Source organism: Mirounga leonina, unplaced genomic scaffold, assembly GCF_011800145.1.
Source record: "Mirounga leonina isolate KUSES-001 unplaced genomic scaffold, KU_Mleo_1.0 Mir_114, whole genome shotgun sequence".
Lineage (NCBI taxonomy): Eukaryota > Metazoa > Chordata > Mammalia > Carnivora > Phocidae > Mirounga > Mirounga leonina.
The window spans coordinates 12525699-12538600 of NW_023270265.1; the positions used below are offsets into that span (position 1 = coordinate 12525699).

Sequence of the window (12902 nt, forward strand, 5' to 3'; positions counted from 1 at the left end):
CCCTCCCCTCCCCTCCCCTCCCTTGCCCGCGTGCCTGGGAAGCAACCGGCTCTCCCCTTCCTTCTAACTTAGCCCTGCTGGGCTGATGTGACCATGGTGCCGGGGGTAGGACCTGCCGGCCCCCCTCCCCTGTGCCGTAAGGTGCTCCGTTTCTGCTGTTAATGCCCATGATTCCTTCCTCACTGACAGTTTTCTTTTTGTCTCTTTCTCTTCCTCCTTTGTCCACCCCGCTCCCATAACTCATTTCTGACCCTAACCCGCTCCCTTGTGTGCGCGCGGCCCCTCTGCCATCCGCTGACGGACACGCGCTCACTGCTGGGCTTGCTTCTGCTTGGCAGGGCGTCGCCGCTGGTGTAAGTAGACCCCACAGTGTCTGTTCCGCGTCGTGGCCGTCTGTCTGGTCGAGGGATGGTGTGTGGGTTTGGTGGGATATGTCTGAGGACAGCCGTTCTGTCCGTGTCCTTCCTCACACCCGCCTCACAGCCAAACGACATGCTCAGCAGTCTATACACGCAAGTGCTTTCGGGGTTTGCCTCAAATAATGTCACTACAGACGCGGAAATCAGAGTCATGACATCACCGTGCCTCCCCTGCCCCCAGGGCTGGGAGTGGGTCTCCGTGCTGTGCTTTGCGGCGGATCCCCACAGCCTTCCCCGTCTGCTCCGGGACAGCGTAGACTTGAACGTCGGAATCCACGCGGGGCCATTATTCAGGGAAGAGGGTGATGAGGGGGCCTCTTGGAGGCCATTCCCTGGGATCCTCACGGGAGATGGATCTGGAGGAGCCAGCACCTGCCAGTACCACCCACGGGAGGCGAAAGATGAGTCAGATTTGGGGGCAGTGGACAGTGGGATAAGTGTCCAGAGGTGACCTTGATGTTGTGGTGACTGTGGAATGTTTTTGGTGGCAGGAAGACCATGTCGGGAGTGGGTCCAGAGTAGCCTCGGACCCAGGGTCCCAGGGTCCCAGGACTATAGGGCCTGTTCCATCCTTTCTCTGGACATATTCTCCCTGAGCCCCAGAGTCTCAAAAGGACGGGAATTCCTTCCTCTGACTCCCAGCGTCTGTCGGGGCAGCAACACAAATCCCTGGTCTTTGCACAGCATTGTGGGAAGTGAGACCAACAATGTGAATCCCAAGGGACTCACTCCAGGGAGCTTTCTTGAGCCCTTGGAGCTGTGGAAGGAACAGGGGAGAGCCTCGAGGGCATGTTCCAGAGAAATGGCAGCAAACACCTTCCATCCACTTTCTGGACCACGATGCTGTGTAGGCAGGCTCAAGGGCAGGGCCTGGGCTTGGGTCTACACCTTCCCTCTGCTGTGGTGAAATCCACACTTCCTCCTTCCCTTCTAGCAAACCAAGGAGTCCTGCTACTGCCTTCCTACTGCACCTCTCACTCGAGGGCAGCCGACACTGCCTCTGCCCCTCCCTAGGCCAGAAATGGCCTCTCATAGTGAGATCCCATTCTCTCTTCTCTGGGCAGCCCCAGCCTCCCCCTGCTGGACCCCGGAGGGATCTGCTGGTCTTCCCCATCTGATCTGAGGCTGCCAGTAGCCGTAGCTTGGGAGGGGGGCGGGCGCAGGGCAGAACCTTCTAGGGAAGTAGGGGCAGCTCCGTGATGTCTTGGTCACCTTTTGTCACCTTCTTCCACCCCTGCTCTTAGAGCCCACTCTGAGCCATACGCTGGGGACCAATCTTGAGAGACTCCCAATCCTGGGAAAGTAGGCCAGTGCTTCCTTCCAGCTTCCTGCAGAGAGGCTAGAAGATGTGGGCCCTGGGGAGGTCCCTCTCTCAGCCAGCTGGCTCTCTGGAGGGCAGGAGAGGCAGCCCTAGCAGCAGGCAAGGGGAGGCTGGACGGAGTGAGTGCCTGGGCTGGGCCATGTCTCCAGGTATGGAGCATCTGGGGTGTGCAAGGCCCCAGTGGGCAGAAGTGGCCTCTCTGAGTTGTTTTTGCTGCAGAGAGTTTGATGGAGAGGACAATGGGGTGGGACCCAGGAAGCCTGGGCTCTGACCCAACAGGGCCCCTACATGCTGTCACCTCGAGCTAGCCTTGCTGGACCTCAGTTTCAGCATCTGTAAGGGGAGAGGGCTGGGCCACTGGTCCATAGGGTGAGGAGCCAGGCCATCATTGCTGTGAACTTGACCCAAGTCCACCCTAATTCCCGGGAGGGTGGGCTGGACAGCCAGGATCCTCCAGTTCTCGTGGCCAGGGTAAGTGGGCACCCATAAGATGCCCTGCAGTCTGAATCAGGCTGGGAGGCCCTGGACCCAAGAGATTCTGGGGTCCCTTCTGGCTCTGATGTGGGATTCATTCATTTAAGCAAGTTTTGAGTACCTGCTGTGTGCCTAAGGGAGTCTAAGGGAAGGTCACCTGGTCCCCCTCCAAAGGCCTTGCTGCCCTGGAGCAGAGGACCAATGACCTGCCCTGCAGTTCTACTCCCAGCTCCCCCAGGCCAGAACCCCCCCCCCCGCCAACTGCCTCCCCCCATCGTGGGCAATGCCAGCCCATCAGCCTGGTTGCCTTATTTCTCACACTACCTCCCCACCCCGCCTGCTCATGTTTGCTGAGCGGGAGCCCCCAGTCCTCTTCTGGGGCAGGCCTGGCATTGGTGGCTCCTTGTTTGGATCCAACAGTGTGAGGAGGACAAAGGACTGACCCTGTAGAAGCCTCTGAGTCCCCCGAAAGGCCCGTTGTCACCCAGCCCCAAACTCAGGAGCTGCTCAGAGAGGGTGAAATTATTTCAAAAGAACTATTCTGCCTCTTCTTTCCTTAAAAGAGATCCAGCCCTCCCCCTGAGCGGGGGGCGGCTGGGGTGGGGGTGGGTTTTCAGGTCTGCGTGTGGAGTCAGCCCAGGGTGGGGTGTGGGCTTGACAGGAGGGATCTGAGAGGAATCGCTCTCTCGCTATGGCCACCCTGAGCACTGAGGACCCAGGCCAAGCCCTTGTTGCAGGCTTTCGGATGGCAGTGGGTGGAGGGCATGGTGGGTTGAGACAAGTAGGGGCCACCAACCGGTGTGCAGGGTGTGGGGGTGCGAGCAGATGAGCTGTGGGGGCAGTGCAGGAGGACAGGAGCAGGCCTCCAGCCTCGCCCTCACTCACGGCTTCTCTCTGCCCTGCAGGAGCCTTCCTATTAAAGACCTTGCGGTGGACAGCACCTCCCCCGTGTACCAGGCCGTGATTAAGAACCAGAACAAGCCGGAAGACGAGGCTGACGAGTGGGCCCGCCGCTCCTCCAACCTGCAGTCTCGCTCTTTCCGCATCCTGGCCCAGATGACTGGGACAGAATACAGTAAGTGAAGCTGGGGGGGGGGGGGGGGGGGGGGGGGGGGGTTGGCCAGGGGAGATGCGGAGGGGCCATGAGGCCTAAGGCCCACAGAAGCTAGGGAGTCGAGCCCCTGCCCTTGAAGATGAGCTGGCCTTGACAGATAGCTAGGGGCCTGCCGAGCCCCTCTGGGCCCCTTGGGCCAGGCTGCCAATGACATCGGCCCTCTGCCCAGCTCCCTGACTCCAGCGGGGGGCAGCCCACGTGCCATGTGGCTTGCGGGCAAAATGACAGGCCCAGAGCTGGGATAAGAGAACCTCGCAGGCCACACCTCGGACCGCTCCCTCCCAACTGTACCATTTCCTCTGGGTCCCCCTTCTCCCCCTGCCCTCTGCCCAGCACACAGCTTTCCCCTGCCACGGTTTACAGGAGGGCAATCACTGTTCAGTCATTGGTGGGGTCTCCTATGTTCTCTGCGATTCCTCCTGATCAGCAATTTTCTACCCATAGTGCAAGACCCTGATGAAGAAGCTTTGCGAAGGTCAAGGTAAGTGCCTGGACTCAGGCTCTGTGGCCTTGTCTCTCTAACCCAATCCCTCCCCAGGCAGCTCCCAGGTCACATGAATCATGGAAGGAACCTCTCAAGTTTATGTATTTGGAAACTCCTGGCCCCTGGAGGGCTCCAGCAGACGCTGGCTTGAGGCTTTCATCCCAGGTCACTGAGGTGGGTGCCTGGAGCTGAGTCTTTATCCCCGGGGCCCAGGCTGCAGGAATAAGGATTCTGGGCTCTCCTGGCTCTGTCCCTGGGCAGGGGCAGGGCTGCTTTGGCCTTCGCTGGGCTGCTGAGAATGAGGGCATGTCTCCCTGTGAGGGCTGCCCTGCCTGCACACTCATCGCAGGGCCCATCCCCTGTGAGTCTGGAGGCTGGGCACTGGGAAGCAGGCGTGCGGAGGGCTGTGCTGGGCATGGGCACCTGACCTTGGGATTCACCTGTCCAGACCTACACTGAAGTATTAGTTCCATAAAGTGCTCAAGGCACAATGGCTGCTGCTATAGGGCTAGGTGTCTCAGGGTATGGTCCCCCCAACAGCGGCAGGCCTGGGGCCACAGCCACCAACCTACCACCTGCAGCCTGCCAGCTGCTCATGGACCTGGCCATGAGGGGGGCACACTGCCCTGGAACCCACTGGAACCTGCTAGGGTGTTCCGTGGTGAGGCCTGGGGCCCTGTATGATTGTGTTTATACTTCTGGCGGCAAATGTTGTGCGTGCTCTTCCTGGGAGAGTCTGTCTTGGGCCAGTGCATCCTGGGGCGGCCTCCCTGTAAGGGGCTGGAGCTCAGAGGTGCCTTGTTACGTGGGTCCAAGCTCTCTATACTTGGCTAACCGGTGTGTAGTGATCCCAGGATTGTATGGACAGTGGGGCTCTGGGGTCTGCTCAGAGTTGATGTGGCTTTTATTTTCCAACCTCCATTTTTGCCAATCCAAGCTGCTCCCACTTTTTGGCTGGGGCATCCAAGCAGAAAGTGCGGTCCTCCCAGGCCTGCTAACAATGAACGGCATGCAGTTCCAGGAACTGTTGTTAACCCTTCAGTGCCTGCACCGTGTCTACACAGAGCCCGAACTGAGATTTCGCTCGAGTTAGTATCTAGCTACTTCAAGTGTGACTGAGCTGTCAGCTGTCCCCACTCCTATGCTCCATGGCGCTCTTCCGGTTTGGCCACCTTCCTCTTTAAAGCCATCCACATAGACGCTCCAGTGAGCAGTGTAGCTCCCTGACAGGGGGGGCTTTACCCCACACCAGCAGCCCTACCCTGCTCCCCGCCCAGCAAACAGCCTTCTGTCAGGAAGCCTGCAGCGTGTTTTCTCTCCCTCCCATGAGACAGAGCCCTGCCTCTGGAGTGAGTACTTCTGGTGACGTTTAGTCCCTCTCGCCAGTCAGTCTGAGCTCGCACCTCCTCAACCAGACACCGTTTAGAAGGCAGAACCTCTTTCGTATTTCCGCGGGGAATATCTGCAGGCTCTGCAAAGTTCTTGAGTGAGAACACCAAAGCCAGTATGAAGGGGTGTCTCTGGGCCTCGGTCATTCCCTCCTTTCAGAAGCATCTCCCGGGGCTTGTTCTGCTTGGTCCTGGAGATATGTGGGCAGGTTAGTCCTCACCCCTGGGGCCGAATCCCACAGGAGCATGGCTCAGCCCCCAGCAGGAGGCAGGGGTCTTGGGGTCTTGAGAACTCTGGTGCAGGTCTTAGAGCCTCTCCCCAAGCTACTGAAGGGTTTTCTGTAGGGAAGTCTGGAAAGAGGGCCCAATAAGAGGCTCCATCCTGCTTTTCCCTCAGTTCTGGGCCCCCACCCTGAGAAAGCAGCTCCCCCCACCCCAGTACTGCTACTGCATTGCTGTCAGCCCTGGGGTCTCTGGCCCTGCAGTGAAGGCTCTGGGGCACCCACTAAACCTTCTACCCAGGCCTGGAGGGGCATCAGCCTCCAGCTCCTCTCCCTTTTCCTGACTTTAATTTCTGGGAAGTTGCCTTCAAAGCCTCCCACAAAATGTGCCTTCTCCCCGGAGTCACAGGAGGTAGGTGGGCATTTTCATCTCACTGAATCGCAAGCAGCCGGAGGGTCTGAGATTAAGGCTTGCCTTCTAAACGGTGTCTCTAGCAGCTGGTAGCAGGTAGCTTCCCTCTGAGGCTCCAGTGCCCACCTGCTGGCCAGCCCAAGGCAGAGCCTAATCCTCAGGGACCCTCTCCTTACAGGTGAGGCAGATGCCCTAAATAGTCCAGGCATCTACTGTGGACTTGCCCCCCCCCCCCCCCCAGGAAAGACCCCCAGCACCTTACAAACTCTCTAGGCAGGCTAAGACAGCAACCTCCTGCTAGCTCCTACACGGGTGCTGGAAATACTGGGGCTCCTGGCCTCCAGCTGAAGTGGCAGAGCCCGAACAGTGCCTCCATCCAAAGGCCGAGTCTCTAATCTCAGAGACGTCACCACAGCTTCCCTCTGACTTGGGGCGTGCATTCCGGGGCTCTGATGGCTCAGAAGGGGGGGTCCATGCTGGGCAGCGCTGACCAGGGTGGAAGCAGAGGCAAGCCTAGTTTGCCCTAGGCACGGTTTGAATCTTTGAGGCATCGGGTTCCCACTGCTTGGGTGTGACCATCCCAGAAGACCCCAGTGTGTAACTCAGACATCCCCTTGCCCCCACCTTGGAGCTCAACTGTCTTATCAGAGCAATTTCTGCATTTACCCAATGCTCACCTGTGTAAAGAACGCTGCCACTCTCTTAGACCCCAAGTGTTAAGGACTAGAGTTGATTTGAGTGACAAGTTCACAGAGGAGTCGAAGGTGAGGGTGGCCCTGCACACTCCTCCACAGTGTAAAAACCCTTCCAAGTCCCTACTCCACAGTGGCCCCATCCATGGTTCTTTTTCCTCTCCCTCCCCTACTTCCAACAGAGCTCAGGGACTCACTGGTTCCTCCCTTCTCCCCACTGTGGCCTCCCAGGGCACTCCAGTGTCTTCTTCCCTCCCTCCCTGTGCACAGTCAGCTCTGTCCCAGCTCCTATGGCTGACTCTCCTGGTGCCAGCACAGCTCTGAGCCCTCCCCCAAAGGGAACCTTCGTGCAGATGGCAAAAGTTTTGTGGATTTTTCATTCTTGGTGTTCTGCCGGCCTAGTAAGTTTGAAAACCACACCAGGAGAAAGCCTCGTGGGTGTCCCAGGACTTCTCCTCCTTTCTCTCCTGCCGGCTCTCCTCTCTCTCTGCCCCCTCTCTTCTTTCCTCCCCTGGATCCTGTCTTGGGCAGGCTATGAATTTACCAACAGCTGCAAGAGAGCAGGCTCATGAGAGTCACTGACTCTCCGGGACTATCTCTGAGCCTGTCACTGAGCACTGATGACAAAGACCATGGGCCTGGCTGGACAGACTGGCCATGTCTGTGTCCTGGGTGGTCACAGGATGGTCGATTGTGCTACCAGCAGGGCCCCTGCTTCTGCTGTCTTCCTTCCTTCTCCCCAACCTTGGAGACATCCTAGTTAGATCCCAAGTCTGCCGCTGAGTTTCTGCGTGGTTTAAGGCCATTCGCGAGACATCTCTGGGCCTTCGCTTCCTCTTGGTATCAGGAAAGTTTGGTCTTGGACAGTGGTTTTTCAAGATGCTGGCAGTCAAACAGAATCTTCCGCACAGTGTGCAGGACTCAGCGTGTAGAGGGAGAGTCTGCCACGTAATGCAGATGTGGGGTGGTGGAAAGGTGTGTATGTGGGGATGCAGGACTGCTAGAGAAATGTAAACCAGCATTTCCCCATCTCTGATTTTCAGAGACCTAACGCTGATCTTCCTGACCTTTATATGCTGGCAATTCATTTATTAAACTACTTATCTTGAGATAATTGCAGAACTGGCATGCAGTTGTAAGAAATTATAAATATAGAGAGATCCTATACACACCTTATCCCCCATGGTAACATCTTGCAAAACTATAGTACAAAATCACAACCAGCCCGTGGACACTGGTACAGCCAAACACAGAATATTTCCTTCACCCAAGGATTCTCCCCCTGTTGCCCATCTATAGCCACACCTACCTCCCCACCGTGCACACCCTCTCCTTAACCTGCGGCAAACACCAATCTGTTATCTGTTCTCCATTTCTGTAGTTCTATCACTTCAAGTCTGTTGTGTATATGGAATCATATAGCCCGTGACCTTGTGGGATTGGCTGTTCTTAGTCAGCCTGATTCCCTGGGGATTTATCCAAGTTATGGAGCATACCAATGGTTCATTCGTTTCTTTTTATTACTGAATAGTCTTCCATGGTCTGGACATAGCAATTCATTTTTAAAAGGAGTTTTAAACACTGTCCGGGTTAAACACACCGCTTTTGTGCCTGGATGTGGCCTCTGGGCCACCAATTTGCACCTCTGGTCTGGAGAATATTAGCTGTCCCTCCAGCCTGGAAGGCCTAGGATTCTGGCATCCGTAGCACTCGCATTTCCTGAACACAGCCTCTCCTCCGTTTCTCCGTTCCTGGCTGTGCCTTGGCTGTTTTGTCCAGCGCCCTCGGTTGAGCAGGCTGTGGGTGGAGCCCCGGAGGCCCTGTAGGTGGGAAGTGGTGGGAAGTCCTGGTCCCCTGTGTGTGTGCCATTGGTCTCGTGAAGATGCACGTGCACGTGGGTGCCTGGCTGTGCTCAGGCCTGGGCAGGTGGGGGCAGTTGGTGGTATTTGAAGGCTTCTGTCTGGGGACAGAGAAGGCTTGGCAGAGGCCAGGGAAGCATAGGGAGGTGACAGGTCTGCTCACCAAACCTCATCACGGGAACAGGCGTCCCTCTTTCTTGATGCCCAGCCTGGGGACAGAGACTATGCTAGGCCCACCTGCCTATGTGGTTCAGTCCCAAGAGCCCACAGCCAAAGCAGCCCTGCCCAGCCCTAACCACATGGGCCAGGGAGAACCCAGAGACCCACGCCTTTGCCTAGCCTGACCTCAGGCCCACTAGCCAGGCCCCTACTCCGTGGCTTCCTACTCACTCAGCTCAGGGACATCAGTCCCTCAATCCTGGTCCTTGGGACTCTGGTCTTGCCCCAAACCAGGAAAGTACTCCGTGGGTAGCCAAGCTTCTCCAAACCAAACTCTTCCCTCCCATGCCCCCTGCCCGAGCTGTCAGACAGAATGGGACACATCCCCTAACCCTCTCTTTCCTCCTCTCTTCTCTCTGTCTCTCTGTCTCTGTCTCTGTCTCTCTCTGTGCCACAGGGAAAGGTTTGAAACGGAACGTAACAGCCCACGTTTTGCCAAATTGCGCAACTGGCACCATGGCCTTTCGGCCCAAATCCTTAATGTTAAAAGCTAAAAGCCTATCTGGAATCCCCCCACTCCTCTCAGGCTGGACCCCCCTCCACCCCCCACACAGTTCTGGCATGTGAGCCCCACGGTGATGCTTGAGAATGTATAGCTGTGCTGGGGGGCACCTTGGATAGACCACTGCAGCAGTTCTGCTCTCTGCCCACCCCACAGCTGATAGCCGAGGCCCAGCCCCACACAGCACTGCCCCCATTCCTGCCCCCACCCTGAGTACAACCCTCACCACCCCGCCCTCATGGTCCACGCCTCTGTTCCCCTGCCCAGGGCCTTAACCATAGATCAGAGAGGATGTGGCAGGTTTTTCCCCCCAGAACCGAGGGAAACAACGTGCCACTGGCCCATTTCCCACCCCCCTCAGCTCCTAGGAGAGGCAGTCTGGCCTAGTGCTGTCCTGGAATAGGCCGCCTCTAGGTCAGGGTCCCGGGAAGAGGCCAAACCCAGCCCCCCTCCCCCGGCCCCACTTGCTCCCTCGCTGCCTTCTGGAGCCTTCTGGAGCCCGGGCAGCCCAGAACAGGGCTCTCTGCAGAGGAAGTGGAAGCCCCAGGGTAGATGAGGCAGAGGTCCCTCCAGGCTGTGGTGAGATTGGGGGGTGTGCTCTCCTCTCTGTGCCGTGTGTGCTGGCTCCCTAGTTCTCTCTCCTGTACATATAAGCATGCTTGTTCTAAAATAAAGAGGATTTAAAATGAACCAAACCAGCCCCCGTCATGCTGTGCCTGTGTGCGTACCACTCGAGGGGCATTCTGAGATGGGGAGAGGACAGGCACCCCCTGAAAAGGGGCTCGGGCAGTGCCCACTGGGGCTGGAACCCAGTGCAGCTCTGCCTGCTGCTGACTTCCTGACTCGAGGGCCCCACCCGGGCTGGGGGAGCTCAGGGGGGGCAAATGGTGGCTGGGAGTCTGCACTGCGGCCCACTGGGCAGCTGTAGCCTCCCACAGGGCAGTGGGGATGAGGGGGGAAGGTTCTGGAATGTCCCCTACCTCCCCAGCCACACCCAGCCACAACCAGCAGGCCTACTGATCAGAAATCATCCCCATCCCCGGCATGCTGCAAGGCCCTGGCCCAGGAAGGCACTGTCATGCTCAGCCCTGGTTCAGGAAGCAAGGAAGGGGCTCGCCTGGACTAAGGAGCAGCTCACAGGGGAACTGCTGGAGGACCTCAGTGGGCTGAGGCCATGGCTGAGAGGAGAGGAGGGGGAATTCTTGGGCTTGCTGAAGGCTTGCTCAGTGGCAGGCAGGTGTGGAAGGCCTCCAGTTTGGTCTTGCTTCTAGCCCTGGCCACCTGTGGCCTTGTCCTAGTCCTGAGCATTTAAGACTGTCTACCCACTTGCCTACCCAGCAGCCTATCCCCTGATTGAGGGAACCACAGGCTAAAAATAAAGGCAGATGCCAAGGTCCATCCCCCAGGGTTCCCCAAATGCCCCCCGTGGCTGGACTGGGCCAGAGCCTTGCTCCCACTCCCATTACTGGGCATAGGCTTTCTTTCTGTGTCTAGGGACTTGGCAGTCCCACCTGGAAGGGGTGGCCAGGGGGAGAGCTCTATCCTGCCCACCACACTGAGCTGCTCCCCGAAGCGCCCCACCAGCTTATTCCACCTTGGCCTCCCATCCCTTCCTACCCCTAGCAGTCTGAGTCCAGGGCCAAGGCCAGGCCCAGGCAGAGCAGGCTGGCTGGGGGATCAACAGGGGAGGGTAGGTGTGGGCTCCTGCTTGCCTCGAGCATCCTGGAGCACACCCATACTTCGCTGACCTTTTGGTGAGGACTACCAAGGCCCAAGGGTAGGTTGTGGGGCCACGGGCTGCCGGACAGAGAGAGAAGTCCCAGGCAGGGGGTGTCCTGAGGCTGGCAGAGGGTGTGGGCCAACCAGTCAGAGCTGGTGGGCTCGCAGCCCCCTGTCTTCGGCCCCTGCCTGTTGAAGGCCTCCTGAAGCCCTGGAAGGCCCTCATTTGCTTTCCACCCTGCCCAGCGTCCTCCCAATGACCCCCAGCTCCTGCACGAGCGCACTGGGCAGCCCTAGGCCAGGGGACTGTGTAAAGCCCTCTGGGTGACACCGAGGAGAGATTTCCTCATCTGGCATTCAGTGTCTATGGGCTTTAGTCAAGGCGCCACGCCTGACTGCTGTGGGTGCCAAAGGAATCAGAAAGGACCGAGGTGGACGGTGGCTGGCCATGATGCAAAGTTGGTCATGTGAGGTCCAGAGACAGGGAGCACCCCTCCAAGCAGAGGGTCAGAGAGAACTTCCTGGAAGAAGCCATCTGCGTGTTTGATCTTCGTGACTAGGTAGGATTGGGGCAAGTACAGTTAGGGAAAGCTGGGCAGGTGCTCTAAGCAGAGGGAACAGAAGTGCTGAGGAGAAGAAGGGGTGTCCCGGAACCCTGAGTTAATCAGTTTGACTGGAATGGGTGTTCTGGTTGGCGGTCCAGAGCTGAGATGCCAGGCGAGGGGACTCTGTATTCTGAAGGGCACGTGGGACTAGCAAAGGTTGCAGGGCATCATTCACTCTACAGCCTATGGGGATCACCGGACGGTGTTCTTGAGGGGTGTCGTTAGCCTAGGGTACAGTGACCCCGGGGCCCCTGGAGTTGTGCAGTGCAGCAGCCCTGCGGTAGCGTGATGTGGGCAGGGCGGCCCTGAGCCATAGCCATCAGGTCGCAAGCTGGAATGCCAGCTCGATCGGTGGCAGCATGACTAATTTCAAGAGCAACCCCCTGACTGGCGTTCTGCCATCATGCAATCAACAGAGATGTTCATATTCCGTTCTCTTAACTAATACAAACAGCATCATCACCTGAATAGTGGCAGCCACCCCCCGGCATGATCAGTCACAACACCTCCACCATCACCCATGGTTCCAACCTGAGCCCAGTGACCACGAAACCCAAGACCCAGCACCATCACCAATACCATCCTTATCCTTTCCATACATATCATTGCCACCAATAAGAGCATCAGCCGAGCCCTGCCATTCCCTCCGTCAAGGGCCATCACGACAGAGCAGGGGCACTGGGTTGGCACGGTGCCCTTGCTGCCAGCCGGGCTGAGGGAAGCGATGGGCTGAAAGGGGGACTGTAGCCAGCCTGTGTTTGTCCTCCGGCCACGCCCTCCCCATGCAGCCGTGAGCATTTGAGTATAGGGGGTTTGGTGCTTTGGTCTGGTTTTTGCTTTGATATTTAAAGTGGATTATGACTGAGTCAGGAGGCAGTTGTTGAATCCTAGACTAGGCTGGGGTGATCTGGTGGGTACTCCCTTTAGGAGTGCTGCCAGGGCCAAGTAAGTGCCCTGCAGTACTTGCTCTCCTTGGGGTTTCTGGGCGCCTGTGGAACTTCAGGCCAGAGCTGACCTGAACAAGAACCCCAAGATCCTACAGGATGCCCTCAGCGCCACCCCTACTTCTCCTAGGCCCTGGCTGCTTGGTGTCTGCCAACAGTGGGCCTAAACAGGATGCTAGATCATGAATTTTCCTAGGGCCCCCATCTAGCTCCACCGGCCCCCTTCCCCCCCAGAATTCAGTGTTCGTTTGGAGCTATGCTTGGGGAGAGCACCACGTAAGTTGGTGTGACAGAGAATTAGAGCAAAAGGGACAGGCAGAGCCGACTTCCTGTTTGTCCTACAGAATACGGTCTCTAACCCAGACATTTTCATCACTCCTGTCCTGAGTGGTGTCCTCAGTTCTCGGAAGCCCACCAGAAGCATGCAACAGGGTCAGGGAGAACAAATAGAGGAGACCAGGTGTCCTCATCAGCCTGAGCTGTCCCAGGCCGCACCTGCTTGCGCCACGAGGAGGGTCCGGGTAGCCAG

The 12902-nt window shown here is 57.7% G+C and overlaps 1 protein-coding gene across 4 annotated transcripts in view; it reads left to right on the forward strand.

Annotated features, from left to right (window-relative positions):
• The window catches only part of LDB3 (LIM domain binding 3), a 66302-nt gene that overhangs the window by 25254 nt on the left and 28146 nt on the right, over positions 1 to 12902 (forward strand). For 3 of the 4 annotated variants that reach the window (XM_035023249.1, XM_035023258.1, XM_035023253.1), the window contains exons 7-8: positions 3120 to 3289; positions 3773 to 3809. In XM_035023249.1, coding sequence (XP_034879140.1) covers positions 3120 to 3289; positions 3773 to 3809 — 207 coding nt within the window. Of the gene's footprint in view, positions 1 to 3119; positions 3290 to 3772; positions 3810 to 9000; positions 9801 to 12902 lie in introns of those variants that run through there. The other variant, XM_035023262.1, reaches the window with a different exon arrangement.